General features: G+C 35.2%; 3 protein-coding genes across 4 annotated transcripts; 1 reads left to right on the top strand and 2 right to left on the bottom strand.

Annotated features, from left to right (window-relative positions):
- Nucleotides 1–837: 837 nt before the first annotated feature.
- Nucleotides 838–10,431, bottom strand: nsdhl (NAD(P) dependent 3-beta-hydroxysteroid dehydrogenase NSDHL). Its single transcript, XM_055177427.2, has 8 exons — nucleotides 10,295–10,431; nucleotides 10,070–10,127; nucleotides 9,455–9,616; nucleotides 9,223–9,369; nucleotides 8,153–8,281; nucleotides 7,874–8,016; nucleotides 5,022–5,124; nucleotides 838–1,319 (listed from the first exon to the last, which is right to left on the bottom strand). Exons 2-8 carry the CDS (start codon nucleotides 10,088–10,090, stop codon nucleotides 987–989), a joined length of 1,038 nt encoding a protein of 345 aa, XP_055033402.2. The 5' UTR covers nucleotides 10,091–10,127; nucleotides 10,295–10,431; the 3' UTR covers nucleotides 838–986.
- An 854-nt stretch (nucleotides 10,432–11,285) lies between these two features.
- On the top strand, nucleotides 11,286–13,785 carry cetn2 (centrin, EF-hand protein, 2). The gene is made up of 5 exons (XM_055177433.2): nucleotides 11,286–11,437; nucleotides 11,993–12,151; nucleotides 12,270–12,398; nucleotides 12,618–12,755; nucleotides 12,852–13,785. The coding sequence occupies exons 1-5, from the start codon at nucleotides 11,435–11,437 to the stop codon at nucleotides 12,939–12,941; spliced, it is 519 nt and encodes a 172-aa protein (XP_055033408.1). The 5' UTR covers nucleotides 11,286–11,434; the 3' UTR covers nucleotides 12,942–13,785.
- A 1,031-nt stretch (nucleotides 13,786–14,816) lies between these two features.
- gcna (germ cell nuclear acidic peptidase) lies at nucleotides 14,817–21,109 on the bottom strand. Of its 2 annotated transcripts, none has more exons than XM_073854060.1 (13): nucleotides 20,958–21,109; nucleotides 20,353–20,446; nucleotides 20,075–20,236; nucleotides 19,919–19,985; nucleotides 19,766–19,815; nucleotides 19,613–19,682; nucleotides 19,450–19,529; nucleotides 18,817–19,164; nucleotides 18,549–18,684; nucleotides 16,212–16,356; nucleotides 15,912–16,047; nucleotides 15,606–15,810; nucleotides 14,817–15,350 (listed from the first exon to the last, which is right to left on the bottom strand). In XM_073854060.1, exons 2-13 carry the CDS (start codon nucleotides 20,438–20,440, stop codon nucleotides 15,119–15,121), a joined length of 1,719 nt encoding a protein of 572 aa, XP_073710161.1. In that variant the 5' UTR covers nucleotides 20,441–20,446; nucleotides 20,958–21,109; the 3' UTR covers nucleotides 14,817–15,118. The 2 variants fall into 2 exon arrangements, with proteins under 2 accessions (XP_073710161.1, XP_073710160.1); XM_073854059.1 differs by lacking the exon at nucleotides 20,958–21,109 and adding an exon at nucleotides 20,524–20,565.
- Nucleotides 21,110–23,405: the final 2,296 nt, after the last annotated feature.

Below are 23,405 nucleotides of genomic sequence, written 5' to 3'. Positions count from 1 at the left end.
CCATGCTTTCCCTGCATAAAGACCGCTCCATGAGAAGTCACATGTATGGTGACACAAAATAAAACGTGGCGATTTTCTAAGGGGATAAAAATGAGAACTCCACTGCATGGCGGAAGAGCACCCAGTTTGCAGCTCCCGACCCCGGGCGCAGCAATATTGATAGAAGTTTGAGCGAGAGGGGGAGGAGTCAAGAGTGATGATGTTACTGCGTGCCGAGCTTGAAGAGCTGCAAACTAAGTGCTCTTCCACCATATAATATAGTTCTCATTTTTATTAGCTTAAAAAAAATCGCCACGTTTTATTTTAGTTTTTAAATAGGGAAAACATGGAAGCGCCTGGCGGCTTCTAAATTCATCCCTGTTTGGATCTTAAGGAATGAATGGGGCTAGGCCAAATGCCAACACATTCACGATGCGCTGTATAAAGATTAAGTGCACGCATTGAAAAAATATAGGTATGTATTGATTCTTCTAAGTTTAAGTAAGAACATAGTAAAATATTGAAAAATTACGGTGTTTTCCTTTAAGACATTTGATAGGTCAGGTGTGCGTTTATTGAAAAATAATGCATACCTGTGGAACATTTTTTCAACCAATCAGAATAAAGCATTCAACAGCCCCATGGTATAAATAAATATAATGTTGCACAATACCTGAATGCTGGTGAGCTTTGATCAAATAAAAGTTACTGCAAATCAAATCAACATTCTGGTTATGCAACATCCAGTCAAATCCTGACACCTAAATCCTCTTCTGTTTTTCTCTCATTGAATATTCTGGATTTGCATTGTCATTTCATATTGCTTTCAATTCAAATAAAGAAAGCGACACATAAAAATCGATTTAAAGTGTTGTCATAGCATAAATTCTTTAATGTCGCTCATAGATTCTGTTGAAATACTACACACATGAAGAAGCATTGTTAATATAACTTTGACAGTAAACACTGGTAATATAGCTGATTCAGTATTTATATTTACTACGGTATTACGCTCCCTTACGTAAGTGTGGATAACTCTCTACTGTGCGTGCTATAGCTTGTTTTAAAGGGACCACAGGCTTGTAACCCATGTCCCGTTTGGCACGAGCACAGCTGTAGTAATGATGCGTGCCGGCCAGAGCGACTCTCATGGGTGTGAAGGTGGGTTTAAAGTGGACCAGGGGTTTCAGTATAAAGGCTATCAGCCAAAGCAGCAGTGCTATTCCATAGACCAGCATGTAGGGGAGGTGATACCTTGGGGCGCTGTAACCCAGACCCACCAAAATCTGAGACATGAAGTCCCAGAAAGGCACCGGCTCGTCGTTTGTTATGTGGTAAGCCTGTTTTTTAAAGGGACAAAGAATGACATTTGTAAACGACACATTCAATTGATAGCTGTTCAATTACTCGTCTTTGGCCATCTGAGACAAAGGCTACGGGTTTTAGCCCCGGTTTTCACAGACGAGGCTTAAAGGATTTAAAAAAGAAATCTCGATAATTTACTCACCCTCATATCATCCAAAATGTTGATGTCCTTCCCTGTTACGTCGAGAAGAAATTAATTTTTTGAGGAAACCAATCCAGGACCCTTCCAATTTTAATAGACTATCTTGGACCTCAACAGTTTACACTTTCAACGCAGCCTCAAAGGGCTCACAACCGAGGCATAAGAGTCCTATCTAGCAAAAATATACACTTTTAAACCACAACGTCTTGCACTAGCTGTGTGATTTACCAGCTCGACCTTACACAATGCATAAGTGCGTGGACAGGTCACACATTACGTATGCAAAACTACCACCCCAGTGTTTACAAGTGTGAGGAAAGAAAGGCGTTCAGACATTGTCGAATGTGGAATGATACTAATTAATGTCTTAATGTGTTTATTTTTTTAAATGGTCCACAAGTGTGCGTTTTACATATGTGACGCCTGACTTTTCCACGTCATTACGCAATTACGTGAGGTCGCGCTGGCTCGTCACACAGCTAGTGCAAGATGAAGTTGCGGTTAAAAAGTGCTTATTTGTATTGTTCTTATCAAAAATGATGATTGTTTTGCTAGATAGGACCCTTATGTATTGGTTGAGATCCTTTGAAACTGCGTTACAACTGCATTTTTAAGCTGCGTTGAAGCTGTGGACTGTTGGGGTCCAATAGAGTCTATTGAACTGACAAAAATCCTGGAATGTTTTTCTCAAAAGAAAACGTAATTTCTTCTCGACTGGGCAGATAGGGACATAGACAACTTGGATGATATGGAGATGAGTAAATATCAGGATTTTATTTTATGAAAGTGGAGTAATCCTTTAAGGTTAGTCCCAGATTAAGACACATGTTTGAGTTGAAAATAACTTGAACTGACAGGTTTTAAAATATGCCATTGCCATTGATTTGTCTCAAGATACACCTGAGTAACATCTTTCTCTAAGGCATGTGTAAAATATGCTTAAACACCTTACAGTTTTTCTGAATTGCTAAAAAAAAACATTTTTTTGAAACCATCACTCATTTTCTCAAAACCTGAAACACAAATCTCATTTTTCAAACAAAATTCACAGAACCACTGACTCTTTTAGCAGATTTCCTACAAAACCACTTCACCTGTACTCAAAATCAAACTAAGCTTTTAAATAATACACACATAAGTCTATAGACGGTTCCATCGGACGCACGTGATACACGTCTGGATCCGAACTTTACTTCCGGTTTCGTTTTTTTAATGGTCTGACTAGTTGTAAACTGATCTCTTGAACAAATGCCTCGTCGAAAATAACAAATGTTTTGGTTTTCTAGGTAATCTATGTGTTGTTTTTTTGCTTGTTATATAAGTAAACTATGTTAAAAGGACTTTGTTGTTATTTATTATTAGCGGAGTTTACGGGACGTTAAGTGCGGACCGCGACAGCCGCTTGTTTATGTTGTTACTGCTGAAACCGTCTATAATATAAAACACTAGAGAGCATCCATTAGAAACTACCTTAAAAATGGAAAACACATTCAGACATCTGCTTACAGAAAAAAACATGTTCATATTATATAACAACACACTTTACAAATACTGTAAAAAAATCTGTATTACTGTAATCACAAGTTTAGTTCAGTAGATATAGTGAATACTTTACTGTAAGTACTGCAAGTAATAGTAAGTGTTCAATATGACTGGAAGCAGCACTTGTATTGCGTAAGTCAGCAATCTAACTGCAAATTTTGCCAATTGCATCATCTCTGGTGTCCTGTTCTTCCTCATACACAATCCACACAATTGGTAAAAAATACCATCAAAAAAGTGTGTACAATTGTTGTTGAGTTGTTGTGTTTACTAGATCAGTGGTTCCCAAACTTTTTCAGCATGCGGCCCCCCTTGTGTACAGTGCATTTTTTGCGGCCCCCCGAAAGAAAATGTATGACAAAAACAGTTTTAAAATGTAATATTTTAATTAAACAAAACATATAAAACCTAGTAGTGCTGTTGGTTAGTTTGCTTATTATTTTTTAGATTTAATTACACAGAATTCATGATAAATGAATGTATTTTATAAAATATCATACAACTGGGGCCCCCCTGGCACCATCTCGCGGCCTCCCTGGGGGCCCCGGCCCCCAGTTTGAAAACCACTGTACTAGATGACAACTGTGTTGTAATTGTGTTCAACTTTTGCCTGCCTGTGTTTAGCATTTAAGTTCATTGCAGTGTAAAATGTGTTTCAGTGAGAAGTTTGTGTTTAGGAGTTTTGCAAACAGAGTTCATGATTTGGGTTTAGGCCACTATGAATTTGGTTCGAAGATTGGGATTTTATGAAAGCCGAGAGAGGCCATGCACCTCTATTATTATTTTTGCTTGCTTGTTTTCTCTGGATCACGACTAAATTTCTCGTTATCTCGAGATAACAAAAGTTGTATTCTTGATATGTGATTAAAGCTTACGTGTACTCGATAGAAGGTGTTGTTTTGTTTGTAAACAGCAAAAGCATAATTTGCTAAATAAGCATGGATGAACAAATGAGATTTAACTTAGATCAGAGATTCGCGCAAGCTGAAATAGATTTGTCAATATTTTCAATTTTACAGTAGTGACCGTCTTTAAGTTACTCAATAATATACACGTTTCTACTTTTAACAGCATTATATGGAATGACTGAAAGTCAACAAACAGTCACAAAACCAACGTGTTTATGTGGTTGTCAGCTATAATGCACAGTTTTTAGATTTTTGTTATTTATTTAAATGAACTGTTAAATACTATTGAAGATAGAAACGTGTACAGTATTACTTTAGAGATGTTCCCTAAATTCACCTAATTTATTTATAAAGTCTATCGGCTACAGTACACATTAGCTACACATGTGGTAACGGCGAAGACCCCAACTCATATTAGCAGTCCACTTCAAAATACACTAAATATTATGGACAGGACTAATTACATTATGACATTTGGATTATCATGTCAGGATAACGAGAAAACAACTTTTGTTATTTTAAGATAACGAGAAATTAAGTCGTGATCATGAGAAAACAAGCAAGCAAAAATAATAATAGTGCATGTCCTCTCTCGGCTTCCGTAGGATTTAGTATTTTAGCAATTCAGAAAAACTGTAATTTAACTAAAGCTTAGTCCTGGCTTTAGCTAAGCCTTGTCTGTGAAAAGTCTCCTGTTTCTTGCACAGATGAATCACTTTAGTTCATAAGACGTGAATATATCATAAGGAGCCGCAAAGATCTCGAGCTATTTGAACCAGAGGATTTTATGAATCATATTGCTTACGGATTGAGCTAAATATCATCTCAACTCTTCAACTGAAGGAATAAAGACACCTTTATGGCCTAAAAGTGAGTAAATGATAATTTTTGGGTAAATTATCCCTTTAAGAAAAATTTCATTAACTATTGCTGCATTGCATAAATAACTGATAACCTGACTGACAGGCATTTTTCACTGTTTTTGCTAAGGTGTTTCCCTAGAAATGACTGTCAAACAGGCTGTTTACACACACACACACACAGCAATTATTGGGTCTGGATCTTCAGTCGCTCACATTCCTCACCTGAGCACAGAGAGGTGAATCAACCTTCAGGTGTTCAGCTGCTAAAATATGCCCATGAACTACATTCTCCACATAGGTGAAATCCACAAGATTACATCCATCTCTGTATATGAAGAATAAAACAAGCACATGATAACATTCAGATATGAGAATGCCATTCAAACACATACTGTAGTGTACACACACAAGATATTTGCCCTGTTTAAAAACGCGTGTGCCTCACAATGTCATGTCTGTAGATTCTGTATTTCAAAATTATTAATAATACTTGAGTTTAGCCATTTCCATTTAAAACACACAAAGTATGCACAACGTGGGTTTAGTGTGAGATAAACTAAAACACAGATCACAAACCAGGTACCATATGAATGTATGAATGGGAGCAATCATATTTTAAAGCAACATCAAATAGGTTTTTTTATTTTAAAATAACGTTTCCAAAAAAGTTTCAGTCATTCATCCACTCGAAACAGGGTGAATGGCACTTTCACATTCGCTTTGCAGCCCTCTATCGGCCAAAACCGCACTAAAGAAGTTTCCAACCGTCGGGTCGCGGTGCTGTAGTTCGAGTAAAAACTACAAAAACTTGCTTTACGGCAGACCTACAATCCAATCAGAGCCAGCTTTGCTGCAGTTTTTGCGACAGTGGTAATGAACAATTACGCTTCTAACCTGGGGGGGGAGCAAAGAGCAAAAACTCTTTAGTGTTGCTTTAACATCTAGTAGTGTAGATATGAAAGTGACAGTTTCCTAGATGTGTGTAAGATGATATTGAAGCAAAGAAAGGGCCGATGTTGTGTCTATACAGAAACCGCAGACTGAATACAATACTGCTTTATAAGGTCAGATGAATTCTTGCTTTTGTTAACATAATACAAATCCACCCATCCACTTTAGTTTTTTAACCCTCATAAGCCCATATTTTCCTGTATACGTTAATGGTTCCTTGGGTAAAAATGACCCCAGAGATTAAAAGAGTGATTACAAAAAATATGTATACATTTTAATGATACAAAATGTATAACTTTTTCATTTACTTCCCATATATACATTAATGCTGTGTTTTGGGAGATATGAAGTGCTTTTACACCCGTTTACCACTCAATTCCTCAACTACACCATTAGCTTGCCTGAAATATATCAATTTTTTATGAAAAATTCACATAAATGATGATCTAAATTTGATTTAAATTGTTTTTAGATATTGATTTAGATGTTATGTGTTGAACTCAGCCATTTGGTGTTTAGAAAAAACAGTTTTATGGTTACAGTTTAGGAGATAAATCACTTTGACCAGTAGAGGCCCATAGAGACCCATTCATTTTACTGAATGTGGCCAACTGCTTAACATCAATACTTAAGTGAAACATTTTGTGAATTTATGTTTATATAAACATTAGAAAGGACATTAAAAATAAATATTATTTCAAATAGTAGAATTTTTTTGTAGTTTTTTATGCATTTTGAAATGTCTGTTTTTACAAAATGCCACAGAAATTTGACTGAATTCAAGTCTGTGTGCACAGGTGTGTGTGTGTGTGTGTGTCCGTGTGTGTGACTTTGTCTTTCTGGGTGTGTGTGTGTGTAACATTTGTGGCCTACCTTTCTGTGTTGAAATTTTCAGATTTATTCTGGATGCATTGATTTTTATTTTTTTTGAAAAAGAAAAAATGATTTTTCAATTTAAAAAAAATTTCAATTGGGGTCATTTTTACCCCCAAAGGGACTAATTAAGTGAAATTTTTTACGCCTCTTTAAAACGACCGAATCAAGCCCAGTTTTTTTATATGAATCTTGACAGATAATCTGGAAAAGTCACAAAATTTTATTCTACTACTGAGATAAAGGGAACCATGTTTTTAAACAAAAGAAAAGTGGCTTGGGGGTAAAATTGACCCCAAGGGTCTTGTTAGGGTTAAATATCACAACAAACTTATTGGATACCTAACAGATGATCATTTTCCAAAATAATCTACACATTGTATTGGGGTAATAATACTTCAGCAAAACCTTACCATCACAGTCAACACCAAATGATAGAAGATAAAGAAAGAGGCTGCGTCTGAAATCGCATACTGTGACAGTTAGATCATCGAGCTTAAAACAGTACTGTATAGTATAAATATTGTATGGATAGTATGAATGAATTTGAATGAATGAATGAATGAATAACTCCTCTCCCAGGGGCTTATGGGATAGCAAAGGGTCTATCGAATGAACACTTTGGGATATCGCCTGAGGTAGTATGTCATCCGGGTACATTTTGTCTACTGTTTTGCGAATACTATGGCTGTTCCCAATGTCAAGGATACATCCTTGGCAGGACTGTCCTTTCCAATTCACTACCTTCAGAGGCTAGGCGAGGCTCCTCTTTAGAATTGGGAATGGAACAGGCTAGCAAGTGCACGTCATTATGTCAGTATAAGGTGTGCTTTCGGCGCTGTGCATAGGATTGTGGGTGATTAGAGAGCACAAAGAGCGCGAAGGATACACATATGCATCCTTTCCTGTATATTTTTCGAACAAAGGACTCAGTCCTTGGTTGCAATTCCTTCCTTGACATTGAGAAACAGCCTATGAATTCGGGTATACTACTTGCCTTGCCTACTGCTTTTATATTATGAATTAAGGCGATTTCGGACACAGACAGAATAAATCTTGATTTGTGCTCATTTCAGAGCCCTTGCATATACAAGTTTGTAAGTTATTATGCAAACTCACAGTGATTAACAAGGTCAATTTAAACTAATCTTCCTGATGAAAGTCTGCCACCTGCTGGCTTTAAAACATCTCTACAATCAACAGGACACAACAGGAGGACACTTTTAAACGAAACCTTAATAAATCCTCACCCGATGATGAACTTCATCTTTCCTCTGCGGGCGGTGTCCACCAGAATGGGCACTAACTGTGGGTCACGAGGACCAAAGATACCATGAGGACGGATAGCAACCGTGAGGAAACCCTTCTCTTTATTACACGCCTCTAATACCAGCTGATCAAAGAGAGAGAGAAAATTATTTAACACGATGAGTTGAGAAGTGATTCTTACAGAGACTCTCACCTAATAAAAAAACTCAAGCATTGTTATGATGATAATGAAGATAAATAATGCATTGATATGTGTCTACCTTCTCCTGTTGGATTTTTGTCTCTGTATAATAATCAATTGGCTTTTTTGCATAAGGTAAATCCTCTTTTCCATTCTTGATGTCAGTTCCTTCAAACACCACACTAGCACTGCTGGTCAAGATCAATTTCTGTCAACAACAAAACAACAATTATAAAGTCATACTGAGTATTGTTATAATGTTTTTTATTATTATGTAAGGAATAATTGAAGACGGGCCGTTGAAATATTCAAAAAATAATGCACAGCCAAGGTGGTAATGCAGCACGACGTGAATTACATCACAGGTGTGCATTATTTTTTAATAATTCAAAGGACCGGAGTCAAATATTTATTTTATACCACGGTTACCACAGACATTGCTCTGGTGGTTATTGTAAGACATTTGACAGGTCAGGTGCGTTTATTAAAAAATAATGCATACCTGTGTAACATTTCTTAAAGGTGGGGTGCACGGTTTTTGAATAAAATGCTTTGGAAAAGGGAGTCGGCATAGAAAATCACAACTTAATTTTCTGTCAGTTTTAGTACACGATGTAACTATCGAAGAGTCAAGTTTTAAATTGAAAAAAATATCGAAACTCTTTGGTTATTTTTGAGCGTGATGCTAACGGTCTAATCAGATTTAATGGATTGTGCTAAGCTATGCTAAAAGTGGTAGCGTCAGACCCGGAGATCGGCTGAATGGATTCCAAAACGGTAAAAATCAAATGTTTAACTCTAGGGGAGCTGGAAAATGACCATATTTAAAAAAAAAAGTGGAGTGTCCCTTTAACCAATCAGAATAAAGCATTCAACAGCCCTGTGGTATAATGTAAAATAATATTTTATTAAATTGCATCACTAGCAACATTTCATAGCAAAATTTGTTAAAAGAATTCCTATAAGAGTCTTCTACAGTGTAAGTTTTCATATTTTAAATAAAAAAATTCCTTTAAATACTATAAATAGTAATTTTTATAACTAGTGCTGTTGTGTCTATAAGTCTTTATAAACAAAATCCCTACGGAGTAAATGAATGGATAATAAACATCTTGGACAACTTTAAGTGTATGTTTTATGTAGTCATACCTGTACACCTGCTTCATAACAGGCCTGTATAACCGTACGCGTGCCATCAATATTAACCCTTTGAAACAGAGCGCGGTTATCACTGCCCGGTGCAGGTGATGCACAGTGAAATACTATGGACACATCTTTAAATGCTGCCAACAAAGCCTAAATAAAAGAAGAGATGAAGATCATATCTCAGCAGTGACTGACCTCTCATCATGAATCTGAATCACATCTAAAGGATTCTCACGTGTTTGTCGCACAGATCACCCTGATGAAAGGTCACTCCTGGAAGTTCATAGGTCTGTCTGATATCAAACACAGCTACGGCGTATCCACGGTCCACTAAACGCTCCACGAGGTGTTGGCCGAGGAAGCCGGATCCACCGATGACAGTACACCGCTTGTTGCTCTGCAGAACATGATGACAATCTCTAAATGTCTACAGTGGGTTTCAATATCATTTTCTCTATGTGTAACGGAGTAGAGACCAAATTAAAGATGTTCCTGTAGCTCAGTTGGTAGAGAGCATTGCATTAGCAGGTCATAGGTCATTGGTTCAAACCTCAAGGAACACACATACGAATGAAAACATATTATATAGATATTTAAATGCACTTGTTAAATATTTAAATGTAAATGTATAAACCGTGGAGCTGAAATTAATATGTTTAGGACACAGTTAATAAGTCTGGTGGTCAATCAATAAGCAACAAGTAAAGTGCTGCTAATACACAGACGAGACATGTAAACATTGACCAGATTTCTATTATTTGCTTTATATTACACAAGTCTGCCCATGTGTGTTTTATATATGATAAGAGTAAGTCCTAATCAGTGAATGTTTGCTTGTTTTTATACTTACGGGTCTGATACGAGTTGCCATGTGAGAATCTTCTGGCTTCTTTCAATGACAGTTTAACCTGTTTATTAACATTTACCGTCAGTCATACAAACATTTATAACTGTGTGACACGCGGACTCACTTTTTTATAAAATGTAGTAAGTAACGTTTTCGACTACATTCAAGACATATAAATGTTTTTGTATTAGTATTAGTTGTATTAACTTGCAGAAAAACGTCACTCACCTGTTCAACTCAACTGCTGTATGATTAGATAGCAAACAAGAAAGCCATCATCGGCAGAGAGCGACGAAACCTCTGATTGGTTAAACCGGTAACCCAGAATCACGTCGACGTGTAAGTTTGACCAATGAGAGAAAGGCAACGTCAAAGAGCGCCACTAGTCTGACCAATCAATATAAAGAACTTCAAAACATTCCCCTCCCCTCCTCTGTCAACATCTGTATGATATTATAGGTTTTTTGACTTTATTATTTCAAGATTTTTATTTTCCAGCGGAAGCAAATGGAGTATCGTTGGGTTTATGTGTAAGCCAGAAGGAGAAACTCACACATTAACTTTATTATTATAATATAAAATAATCTATTCAAAAATATACAAAAACGTAAAATCTCAGACTACACGTGCTAAGAAAATACACGTTAAATAATTTCTCCCTAAAAAAATAAATAAATAAAAAACATGAAGCTTCTTCGATTCCAAAGAGGTGTGTTTTTTTCATGGTTTTTATGTAATATTAATGGAGAAATAATAATTACACCTAGAATGTCATTTAAGTAGTTTTCTTATGTGCTTAAATGTCTGTTGTCGTCATTCATCAATAAAATATCATATAATATTACATGAGACTTGTCATAACGTGTTTTTATCTGCTGTCCACTGACTTTTGCAGTAAGTATACAGTTAAGCATATCAATCTGATGAGACTGGTTTAAGAAAACTGAAATTATCTTCATTTAAATTATCTTGTATCATCAGAACTGCGCGCAACGTGATAGGGTTGTGTGTGCGCGCGCCCCACCACGACAATTACAATACAATATGAAAATCCCAAATGGATATAAAACAAATAATAAAATCGAACAAAAAGTTTAATTAAATCCTGTATGCTCTCACAACAAATGCAGTGAGAACCTTGGAGAAATTACAAATCCTACTATAACGAATCATTCTCCCATAAATATTGTACTTCCGGAAGCGTCGTGTAAGGTGATTACCATATTAAATGTTGTCTTAGCAACGTTGCTGTTTCAACAAATCGGGAACTCGAACTGGACGAACGTCACAAAGCGTGCTTAATATTCATAACGCAAGCCTTTGCCATAGTAGTGTTTATACATTTTCTTGTTGGTTTCCTCGATTACGATGGTGAGTCCAACCATGTCTCAATCTTTGTGAATTACATCTTTATTTTTTAGATGAGTCAAATTGTTTTGATCTCGTTCACGCGTTTGTATTATTGTCATTTATATGCAACATTTTTATAGGTTTGTATTACATAAATAACCGTATGCGTGTGTTATTATTTCTACTGCTGCTTCTACTCAATAAAAATACATTAGTAATACATAGAAAATTGTCAGAAACGGCAACTGCTATTTATACATTTATATAAATCCATCTTATTCTTACGTCTTATCTTTTAAGGGCACTGTGTGATGATTCATAAACATGAAAAAAACATGTGCACAATGTCTTTTCCTGTATTGATAAACAATTTTTGATTGCATTGGCCACTGCACATTTGAACCAGCCTGCTTTGTTGTAATGCATATTCTATTCTATTTTATTCTATTCTATTCCATTTTAATGTCTATTCTATTATTTTCTATGTCTATTCTGTTCTATTCTATTCTATTATTTCTATGTCTAATCTGTTCTTTACTATTCTATTTTATTCTATGTTTATTCTATAATCTAAAGGCAACTAGTCCTAAAAGACCCTCATTAGGGGCTATGGCCCCTCGTAAAAAAGCTAATCCAAAGCCTGAACTGACAGAGGAGCAAAGACAGGAGATCAGAGAGGCATTTGATCTGTTTGACACGGATGGTTCTGGTTACATTGAGGTGAAAGAATTAAAGGTAAGATGTAATGCTCACATTCAACAAAAACAGCACAAGAATGTGGTTTAATATTAAAGTGATGCACAAAAGCTGTCATGGGTTTAGATGTGTATATGTATGTGCATTTCTACTTCAGGTGGCCATGCGTGCACTTGGTTTTGAGCCTAAAAAAGAAGAAATCAAGAAAATGATTGCAGAGGTTGATAAAGATGCTACTGGAAAAATCTCTCATAGTGATTTTCTCGCAGTGATGACCCAGAAAATGGTAAAAGTTCAACTCAAAGTTTTCAAAACTTATTCCACTAAAACATCTGCTTTTCATGAATCTCATGAAATCATCTTTTCAGTCATCATTGCTTACTTTACATTATTACTTAATCAAATTAAATGCAAATAGTCTGCCATTTCCAGCCCTGTCAGCCATACTTTATATATGTTACATTGTTTTTTTTTTGTCCCCCTATTGTTGTTTGTAAATCTGAAGGCTGAGAAAGATTCAAAGGAAGAAATTCTTAAAGCATTTCGTCTGTTTGATGATGATGAGACCGGCAAAATATCCTTTAGGAATCTAAAGAGAGTCGCCAAAGAACTGGGTGAAAACCTCACAGATGAGGAACTACAGGTAAGAAAACGACCAAGCCAAAAATATGTTCTCTAATCTTTAATGTTATTAAACTGTTATGAAAGATTATCATATATGAAAGCATTATATTTGTAGGAAATGATTGATGAAGCAGACAGAGATGGTGACGGAGAAGTAAACCAGCAGGAATTTCTTCGCATTATGAAGAAAACATGTTTGTACTGAACGTCATCGTAAGCACATGAATGTGAGAAAATTAATGTAAACATTTTCTAGATCTTTATGATTTGAGTTTTCCTTCACAGTATCATTCCAAAACCTCAATGCCTGTTAACACCGGTGGTCATTTAAGATCTCTGAGTTTGCCAAATAATAAAGACGTCAGCGTTTACACTATATTCTTAAATCTTAAAGATCAGTAAACATTAGCACATAACAGAGGTAACTCTTTATGAGTTTATGCCTTAGGGTTTGTTCATATAAAAATATTTTATCACTAAATAAATGATCCTGATCCCTTTGTGATTATCTTGTGTTATAATAAGGTGTAAAGTGTTTTCTGTTAACTTGATCATCACTCTTTTCTGTTGTATGCTTTCAGGGACTTAAGTTATATGTACTGTAATCCCTTCTCTGTGCCTGATAGATAACATATTTCTGCAGTTCAGTTCAGTTTTAGACAAAAAATATAAAATTTGGGTGAATTTGCAAATAAAACAAGCAAAAGATCTGCCAGTGGAATAAGAAAAATCTTTAAATAAGTTACATGTTTCTTAAACAGTTAAAGAAAAAAATTCTTACCCCATTGGCAGATTTTTTTGCTCGTTTTATGCGCAAATTTACTTAAATGTGGTTTTTTTTCTAAAAACTACATATATTTTCTTAAGTAATTTTGCTCATCAAGAAAATACATCTTGATTTAAGTAATAAAGCCATTTTTTTTTGCAGTGTATCCCTGTATCGTTTGATTCTGTGATTATATATTTTTTATTTTGAACCATCCAGATGTTGTTTTTCAACTGAAATGTTTAAAATATGATTTAAAGTAGAATAAATGATATTAACCAGCTGTTATGTTGTTGTTTTATTTAAGTGCAAGTATGTGATCCTATCTGTGAAATACATGGGTCAATGACGTTAATTATTTTGTGTCCGTACGGTTCAAGTAAATGTAAAAGGGTAAAATTTCTAAATAAATTTGCAGATTACTTGCATACATCCTCTTTTTTAGGACCAAGTCTAAAATTTCTGTTTTCATTTCATTTTGAAAGAATATTTGGGGGATAATTGCAAAAATGTCAATGTGGTGTAACTAGTATTTCTTTAAATGAAAATATAAATATATTCATAAACAAAATTGAATAATATAGTCTAGTTTAGTGTAATGTGATTTTTTATTTGTCAAAAATTATTTGGAAAACAGAGATGTTTTTAGCATATGTCAGGACAAATGTTACAAAAAATGCATTAAAATTTACATTAAGAAATAACTAATAAAATATATATTTTTTGACGATTACGCTTACATGCCATCAAGGTGGATAAAATATTTAATATTTCTCATTCTTTTGCGCAATCGACACCATTGGCAGATTTTTTTTCTTTTTGCTTGTTTTATGCACAAAATCACTTAATTTAATATTTTTGGTCTAAAAACTAGGCTCATTTTCTTGGGTCGTTTTGCTGATCAAGAAAAAGCATCTTAATTTAAGAATTTTTAGATATTTTTACTGAAAACAAGACAAAAATACTAAGAAATTGTTTTTTGATAATCATTTTTTGCAGTGTAGGTCCATTAGAATTCTTAACTTTCATGAAAATGGTGCAAATATAATTTTTTATTGCATAAAATTAACATAAATACACTATGTGCATTGAAATAAGCCTGATGTGTGCTTTTTAAAAAAGTTTTTTTAAACGATTTTTGAATTTCTCATCGTTTTTATCACTGACCCACAAACTAAAGTCTTATAATCTAATTTCATGATCTTACTTAGTCAATATTGAAGATATCAAGATGATATTTTCACACAATGTTCTTTACATTATGTAGGATGATTTTATGTAGACTTTAGATGAGTTTCTCAGACTGGGGTCACGTTTTTTTTTTTGTAATAAAATAGTTTATTATGGAAAAATGTGAAGATAAAAACACCCAATATTTAAAATAATTAGACACATAAAAGACAACATCCCAGGAATGAAATGATAAACATGAATGCACTAATCTAAATACAGCTCAAATTTCATAGAGCTCAGGCTCATCTGATTGTATGATTTACAATCATAAATATAATCAATTCACAGTAAACGATCACAACTTCAGAACAGAACCGATACAAATGCAACAGTCTGAGGTACAACAATTTGAGGTATTTATAGATTTTGCATCTGATCCCAGATCAGCTTTGACTGAGACGTGTCTTTGTGGCAAAGTCGGCACTGAGTTTGCGCATGACGTCGGCGTGACTCTGACCGGTCAGTTCCTGTCTCACTGTCCCGTAGTTCTCCTTCACGAATGTGGCGAATGGTGTTGGTCCACGCTGGTTTGATGGGGTCAGTAAGACCAACTGACCAGTGCACAAAGCACACACGAACCTGCTGGTGTCCAGTGATTTAGAGTGACGCCCAATCCTGTACACAAGACCAGGAGACTATTTCAATATTTCATCATTTATGAGTGAAGACATACAACGTCTGGGATTTTTACTTGTTTTATCATTCACCAGATGTTTTAGAAGTGTAATATAATGCATTACAGTTAAGGTATGTTCAAGTATGAGCAGCAACAGTGAAAGTGATGCTTATCAATTCTGTCAGTAAATATTTACTATAATCATGCAGTTTTGTAGCAATGATCAAAAGGATTCAAGAGAGATTGACACTTACGTGTTCTTACAGCGATTACATTGATATTGATACTTGTAGTTGATGTCATAACTGTGACAGCGTGACACCATGGGCAGCTCGGGATGCGCCAGCATCGCTTTACGGGCATAAAGCCTCCAGAAGGGCCCGTGACCATCACGAACGTTGTTTATGAGCCACGTGGCAGCATGACACATTTCATGAACTAATGTATCACGTAACCGATCTGTAAGATGACATTATATTAGCCATACACAGTAAATCATTCTAAACACAATCCCATTTGTGATTTTGGCATTGCTTGACATTTGCATAGCCATTAAGTACCTGCGGAGTCACACACTTTGACAGACAGCTCGATGCGGGCGTAGCGGTTTCCTGTGCCTCGCTCTTGACCCGATATACAATATCCCGCTGTCTTCCTCATCTTCTTATTCCAAGTAATGGACATATCAGCGGGAAGCTGAAGGGGACCAGAAATGTACAGATTTATTGCTTTGGCTACGCTAACTAGCAACTGTGCACACTATATATTACTATATTGTGTTTAGTATGCAGTAAATATAAACTGAAACACTATTTACACAGCCTTACTGCATGCCATAAAAGTACAAATCTCAGATGTACCTTGTTGTCAAACACACTGGTGTTGTAGAGCTGATAGAGTTTACTGGTGAGCTCCTCTTTGTTTTGTTTAAAGCCACGGCAGTATGAAGATCCAGGGACAGACAGAGACTGCAGGAAACAACCTGGCGTTTTACACACCACCACTCTGATAAACAACAACAGCATATCAACATCAAAGTGACAAGAGTCTAAACACTAAAAAACATTAAATCACCTCATTATAATATATACTGCCCTTCCAAGAGTATCTTTAGCAACATTAGTGCTAACAAACACATTCAGAAAAACTTTTGGGTAAAATTAACCAGTTAGTCAGTAGCTGGGGCTTTATAAGTGTGATGTCACATTAACAAAAAAATCAAAACAGCCTGTCTAATGAGACTGCTTTGGTTTAATGGGTTAAAAAAAGAAGTGTAGATTTTTTGATTGTAGGCCAACACGCATGTATACTCAAACATGTAAAAGTGGACTGTGCATAATATGTGCCTTTAAAAATAAATTAAACTCATATACAGTACTGTATGTAGTATCTGCAGTATACAAGATGAACTTTAACAAAGAAAGGTTAAATGAAAAAAGTTTTATCAAAAATCACCAAGACAAAATGTCATCTATAGAATTTTTTCTTAATTCTACAAATATTTACTTACCGGTATATAAAATATCCCATCCATGATATATTGTAAAAAAATGTTTACTATTGTTTAAGGCCAGAGTATAGGAATACATCATTGTCAAGAATGGTAAAACTTGTTGAACCATTAAAGGAATATTCCATTTTCTTAAAAGAAAAATCCAGATAATTTACTCACCACCATGTCATCCAAAATGTTGATGTCTTTCTTTGTGCAGTCGAGAAGAAATTATGTTTTTTGAGGAAAACATTGCAGGATTTTTCTCATTTTAATGGACTTTAATAGAGCCCAACATTTAATACTTAACTCAACACTTAACAGTTTTTTTCAACAGAGTTTCAAAGGACTATAAACGATCCCAAACGAGGCATAAGGGTCTTATCTAGCGAAACGATTGTCATTTTTGACAAGAAAATAAAAAATATCCACTTTTAAACCACAACATCTCGTCTAAATCCGGTCGTGATGCGCAAGCGTGACCACACGCAATACGTCATGACGTCAAGAGGTCACGGAGGATGAACGCGAAACTTCGCCCCAGTGTTTACAAGTGTGTTGAAATAGGACCGTTCCGACGTTGTTGTATGTCAACTGATACTAATTAATGTCTTTGTGTCAGTTTATTGTTTACAATGGTCCGCAAATGTGTGTTTTATATATGTAACACGTGACCTCCCTACGTCACTACGCATTTACGTTAGGTCACGCTGGACCGGACCTAGACGAAAAGTTGTGGTTTAAAAGAGCATATTTTTTATTTTTCCGTTTAAAAAATGACAATCGTTTTGCTAGATAAGACCCTTATGCCTCGTGTGGGATCGTTTATAGTCCTTTGAAACTCCGTTGAAAAAACTGTTATGTGTTGAGTTAAGTATTAAATGTTGGGCTCTATTAAAGTCCATTAAAATGAGAAAAATCCTGCAATGTTTTCCTAAAAAAACATAATTTCTTCTCAACTGAACAAAGAAAGGCATCAACATTTTGGATGACATGGTGGATTATCTGGATTTTTCTTTAAGAAAATGGAATATTCCTTTAACTCTTTCCTCGCCATTGACGAGTTAACTCGTAAATTAAGAGAAAACATTTCCTTGCCAATGCCAAGTTTTTACGGCAATCCGTGTTTCCACTATTATCCACCAGGTGGCACACTTACCCAACTTATAAAAACCGGAAGCAACCCCTTAAGGCAAACAGTTCAAACTCTGTGTATGTTTTGATGATTGCTCTGAATCTGATCTCTATCAAAAGTCCTTCACAAAATTGCAATAACCTCAAGTTTTTTGCGCTAACAAATAACCAAAGAGTTTCAATATTTTTTTTATTTAGATTTTTTTGATGATATGCAGCGCCTGCTGCAGCCATGTTATGGAAGCAAAGTCCTTGATTATTACACCAGAGTATAGAGAGTATAGTTCCTAGCCATATCTGCCTAAAAAAAAAAAAAACTTTCCATCGGTCTTATTACGCGATGTAACTACAGAAAAGTCAAGTTTTACATAGGAAAAATATTGAAACTCTTTGGTTATTTTTTGGCGTGATGCTAATGGTCTAATCAGACCCGGAGATCGGCTGAATGGATTCCAAAACGGTAAAAATCAAATGTTTAACTCTAGGGGAGCTGGAAAATGAGCATATTTTCAAAAAAAGTGTAGTGTCCCTTTAATATGAATATTTTACATGTAGATGTGGGTGTGTATACCTGCTGTTGGCTGGAGCTCTGGGTTCAGTCTGACTCACAGGTCTGCTGATGGGCGTCTGTACTGGAGTATGGGTTACCTGTGATTTCTTACTCACTGCAGATGGTGTTGAGAGACAGGGCGCTCGTGGTTTGGGTTCTGAATGAAGAAAAGATGGTGAGGATTTAATTTTTGCAGAATCAGGACTCCTGTTTTAAACCTTAAATCATGCCTCATCTACTCTATTACCATCTACAGTCGATGGGTAAACCAATCCGATGCGAGTTGTACCTGATTTTGGACTTTGTGTTTTTCCTCCCAGATTGTGATTGAGTCTGACTCGGTCCAGTAAAGACTGAAACTCTTCCTCAGAGCTGCACGTCTCATCTCCAATCTTGTGTTTGCTCACTGTGATCTCTGGTGGAGGAACCGCAGGTCTCTCTCTGTCTCTACTGGAGTTAAGATGTTCTTCAGATGGTGGTCGGCTGTGTCTGGATCTCCAGGTACTCTTCATCACAACATTACTGTCATCATCACTGTCACTGAGGAAGACTGGAGAATCACAGCGAGGCGGAGGACGTTTCTCTGTCTTCTGAAGCCGTTTAGGTGTTTTAGCTCCTGGTTTAGGAGTTTGTTTTCCTGGACACAAACAGAACTTGTTGGATGCAATGTGTGCATCTATAAAAATGACTTCCATACGATGTGTTTTTCCTACTATGCAAGTCAAAGTTAAATGTTTGCTTACTATCCTTTATTAAAATATCTTCTTCTTCAACAGGATAAAGAAGCTCATACATGTTTAGATGAACATGAGGGAAGTAAATGATGACAGAATATTCATCCCTTTAAGTGTTAAATGTGCTAAGATTAATCAAAAACCTTGTTTGAGAGTGTAAATGTGGCCCATAATAATTCTTTACGTACCTTTACTAATGGAAGTTGTCTTCTTGTCACAAATAAAATCATCATCAGATGACATGCTGTCCACTATAAAGCGTTTCAAACTGAAGACATGAAAAACACTGATGATGAAGATGATATATTCATACATATGAACTTATATACAACAAACCGTGTGTTTGCTCACCTGTCCTCCTCACTGCCGCTCACAGACTGGGACCTCACTTTAGTCTTTGGGGTTTTCACTCGATTTAAAACTGATTGATTGAAATACATCATGTGACGCGTCTTGAAACATAGATTTGAAAATAGGAAACAGTGAGAAAGAAAAATAACTTACAGCTTTCAAACTCATCATCACTATCTGAAGACAAGACGGGAATGGATTCTCTGGGAAAATAAAGAAAAATGACTTTGAGTTACTTACACAACCTCCAGACCATAATATTTCATGAGGATAAACCAAGAGCAGGACTTGATTTAAAGATCTCACCTTATTTTACTAGCAGCCGATGCGGGCGGTTTAAATGTGGATTTTGGCGTAGCCTTTTGAGCAAGAACTGAAATACATGATGACAAAAACACCTCACATTTCTTCATACTGTGAGCATCAACAGAAGTCATGTTGAAAAAGTGTTTGTCCACTCACATTGATCGAATTCTTCATCATCTGAACTCAACAATATTCGATTTTCTTTCAGCGAGTCTTCATCACTATCAGACATCAGGAGTTTGTTTGTCCGATGATGTTTGTCTGAGTCAGTGCTGACCACCGCTGGCCTTCTGCTTTTATTCAAACCCTTTACCAACTCCATTTAAAGAAGAAGAAGAGGAGGTGAAACACGTGTTAGAAGTCATGATATAGATATCAGTATTCATAGAAATAATATTGTGTTAAGAATAATACTATTCACGATTTTACCAACTTTTCTTCAACTTTATCAAGGTTTTCATGTCTATCCCAGCCGAGCTTCTCAGAAACTCTTTGAAACAGAGACACAGTACCAGGATCCATACCAGCCTGTGTGATGAAACACATCTCATGTAAAGCGGAAATAAACAAGAACCCTTGACCATTTAACAACTAGAAGAGTTTACCGTGGAAATCTTTAAATGATTGCACATTTAAATGATGCGAGATTAAGCGGAACCTGATCTTAACAACAAATCTAAACCATTCAAACTAACAGAGGTATTTCATTGATTTAAGTGCTACTGTAGGTTAACTTGAATCATGAATATCATTTTCCGGTCTGAGACTTTAGATCATGTGACACATGCGCGTTTATCAGTCATTAATAAAACAAATATCTAACTTAAGTTAAACTGATTATATAAGTCACCTTCCCCTAACCAAGTGTTTAATATTCGTGACTAACTTAATTGAGATATGAAATACAACATAAACTCCACTCGAAATTGATCTAAACCCGACAATAAAGCTTCAGACAAACGTGGACATTTTGATTTCGTTTAAAAAAAAACGCGCACATCGGTTTTGTGCAGATTATTCGTGTGCAACATAACTTTACCTCGACAAAGTGTTGATGTGTCGATATCTCAATTTCAATTAAATCTGCTTATTTTACAACGCGCACGCAACATCTGAAAAAGCCTAAACATTCAAATTTCGTCAACCGGATGTTGTCATCGACGGAGCAAAATATTACTTCCGGTCTACGTTTTTAAACTTCCGGCCTGGTTAACGCTTTTCAACAAGCAAACTTCTTCATTCAAAACTATTGATCACGGACATAGAAAATATTTTTACATTATTTATACGTCTTCACGATTATTAACCAATTAAAAAGGCGAAATAAATACGTGACTCTAAATAAGTGTTTTTACTATTAATTAGTTTTTATTTATATAATGCAAACACAGAACGTGACTATATTTACATAAATAACATGAGAAAAAATCCAAGCTGATAACTTCTGTGTATTTGTGAATGTATGCGTGTGTGTCTGCGTGAAATGAAGAGTTATTTAGAGTAATGCATACAGGTTTAGCAATGGATAATTTAATAAGTTAGTTATAATAAAGTAAATTCTTTAGGTTTGGGAAAAAAGGAGGGGGGGGTGTTGAAGGATGAGGTTGTACTGTAATAACAGAAGAACTAATGTATAGTTTTTATTGTGTATATTTTACTATTCATTGTTACACTAAATAAATCATGTTCCACATCTAATTATGGACATCAGAAGCAATTAAAGGGGTAGTTCACCCAAAAAGGAAAAGTCTGTCATAATTTACTCACTCTCATGTTGTTACAAACCTGAATAAATTTCTTTGTTCTGATGAACACAAAGGAAAATATTTTGAGAAATGTGCCAACCAATGGTGGACCCCATTACTTCTATAGTATTCTTTTTTCTTATTATGGAAGTGAATGGGGTCCACGAAGAGTTTGGTTACAAACATTTCTCAAAATATCTTCCTTCATGTTTATCAGTACAAAGAACATGAGAGTGAGTGAGTAAATGATGACAGAATTTTCATTTTTGGGTGAACTGTCCCTTTAAAGACTAAACGGGTGATTCTCACGAAACCATTGAAACACAACGGCACTAATGATTTTAGCTTTAAAATGTGTAATATAGTAACATTAAAAAGCATCAGAATTAACACAATACTGTGTTCTACCTTGCACAATGTGTGATTTCAACATAAGAATTTATAATTGGAAATTTTATCTCATTTTCTGCTGAAATTCTCATTACCGCAATGTGTCCGGCTGCGTTTGAACATGCGTTATGTTGTAATTTAATCAAATTAACACAAATATTACGAAAAAAAAATAAATGGATGTTTTTTCTAGACTACTTTAGATGACAGAAAAATATTTACTGAATATTCATGTATAATAATAATGAAAAAAAATTAGGAAAATGATGTGTCCATGCCTGATGTTCTCATCCTCCGCAACACTTTTTGAGAACAGTTTAAGCACACATACAGAATTTTAATAAAGTTTGATTTTGAGTGACCAAGCACATGGACCAGTTACTTCAAGATGGCTACCAGGTAAGATCATTTTTTTACAGTTAATTTGAAATATTGTCTTGTTAGAATGCTTACACGACATTTTGATTATCATTACCGCAACAGATGCTTATTAAATGTTAATTTAATTAATAGAAGCATAATACTTTGATTTTTAGATGCATGTGCAGAATCTCCAAATTATGTCCTTTCAGGTTTGTCATGTCATTTTGAAAATATGTCAGTGTTGATGTTTTCTGACTGTTGCGGTAATGACATTTTTTAGGACTAATTTTTAAAATTATGTTACAAAAAGTGTTAAATGATAAGTAAAAGTTTTTAAATTAATGTTCCCATTTACTCCAGACTTTGTTTTTCAATGTCTGGTGGGAAAAAAAAGTAAATTTAAGCAATTTTTACATTCTCATGCTTGACATTTTTAAAACCAAGTTTTCGTGAGAATAACCCAAACGTTTTTGGACCAGACGCAGATCATAAACAATTTTTTGTGTTCATTCAGCTGCGTTGTTCTCTCAAACTTCCTATGGCGGCGCTGTTTACACATCAAACTAATGGACTAAGGTGTTACAATGAGTTGCAATAAAACAAATTGGTTCTTTTAAATTAACTTTTATAACCTTTTTTAACAAAGTTCACTGTTTTCTTGTAAAAAAAAAAAGATCTTATATTTTTGCATTAGGTCTGACTCTCACTTATGCTTGAAAAGATGATGAATGGACATCTGTTTTGGGAATAGAATGTATATGATATATAATAGTTTTGGTTAGTGCTGCTCCTCTGTAGTATAAAGTCATCTTCTGGAACTATGTGAAACATTTTAGATATCAAACACCAGTCAAGAAACAGCTTTATCACTTCTTTATTCAAATGAAGACAGCAGCGATTAAGTTCACAATGAATGCACATCACAAAGTCGAGTCAGCAGTGAGAACAGATATATCGTAGCATATAGATCAGGATTTACTGGAGTTATT

Source organism: Misgurnus anguillicaudatus, chromosome 16, assembly GCF_027580225.2.
Source record: "Misgurnus anguillicaudatus chromosome 16, ASM2758022v2, whole genome shotgun sequence".
Classification (NCBI taxonomy): Eukaryota; Metazoa; Chordata; class Actinopteri; order Cypriniformes; family Cobitidae; genus Misgurnus; species Misgurnus anguillicaudatus.
Note: the sequence above shows the minus strand (reverse complement) of the source record. Positions and strands in the feature narration are given on the sequence as shown.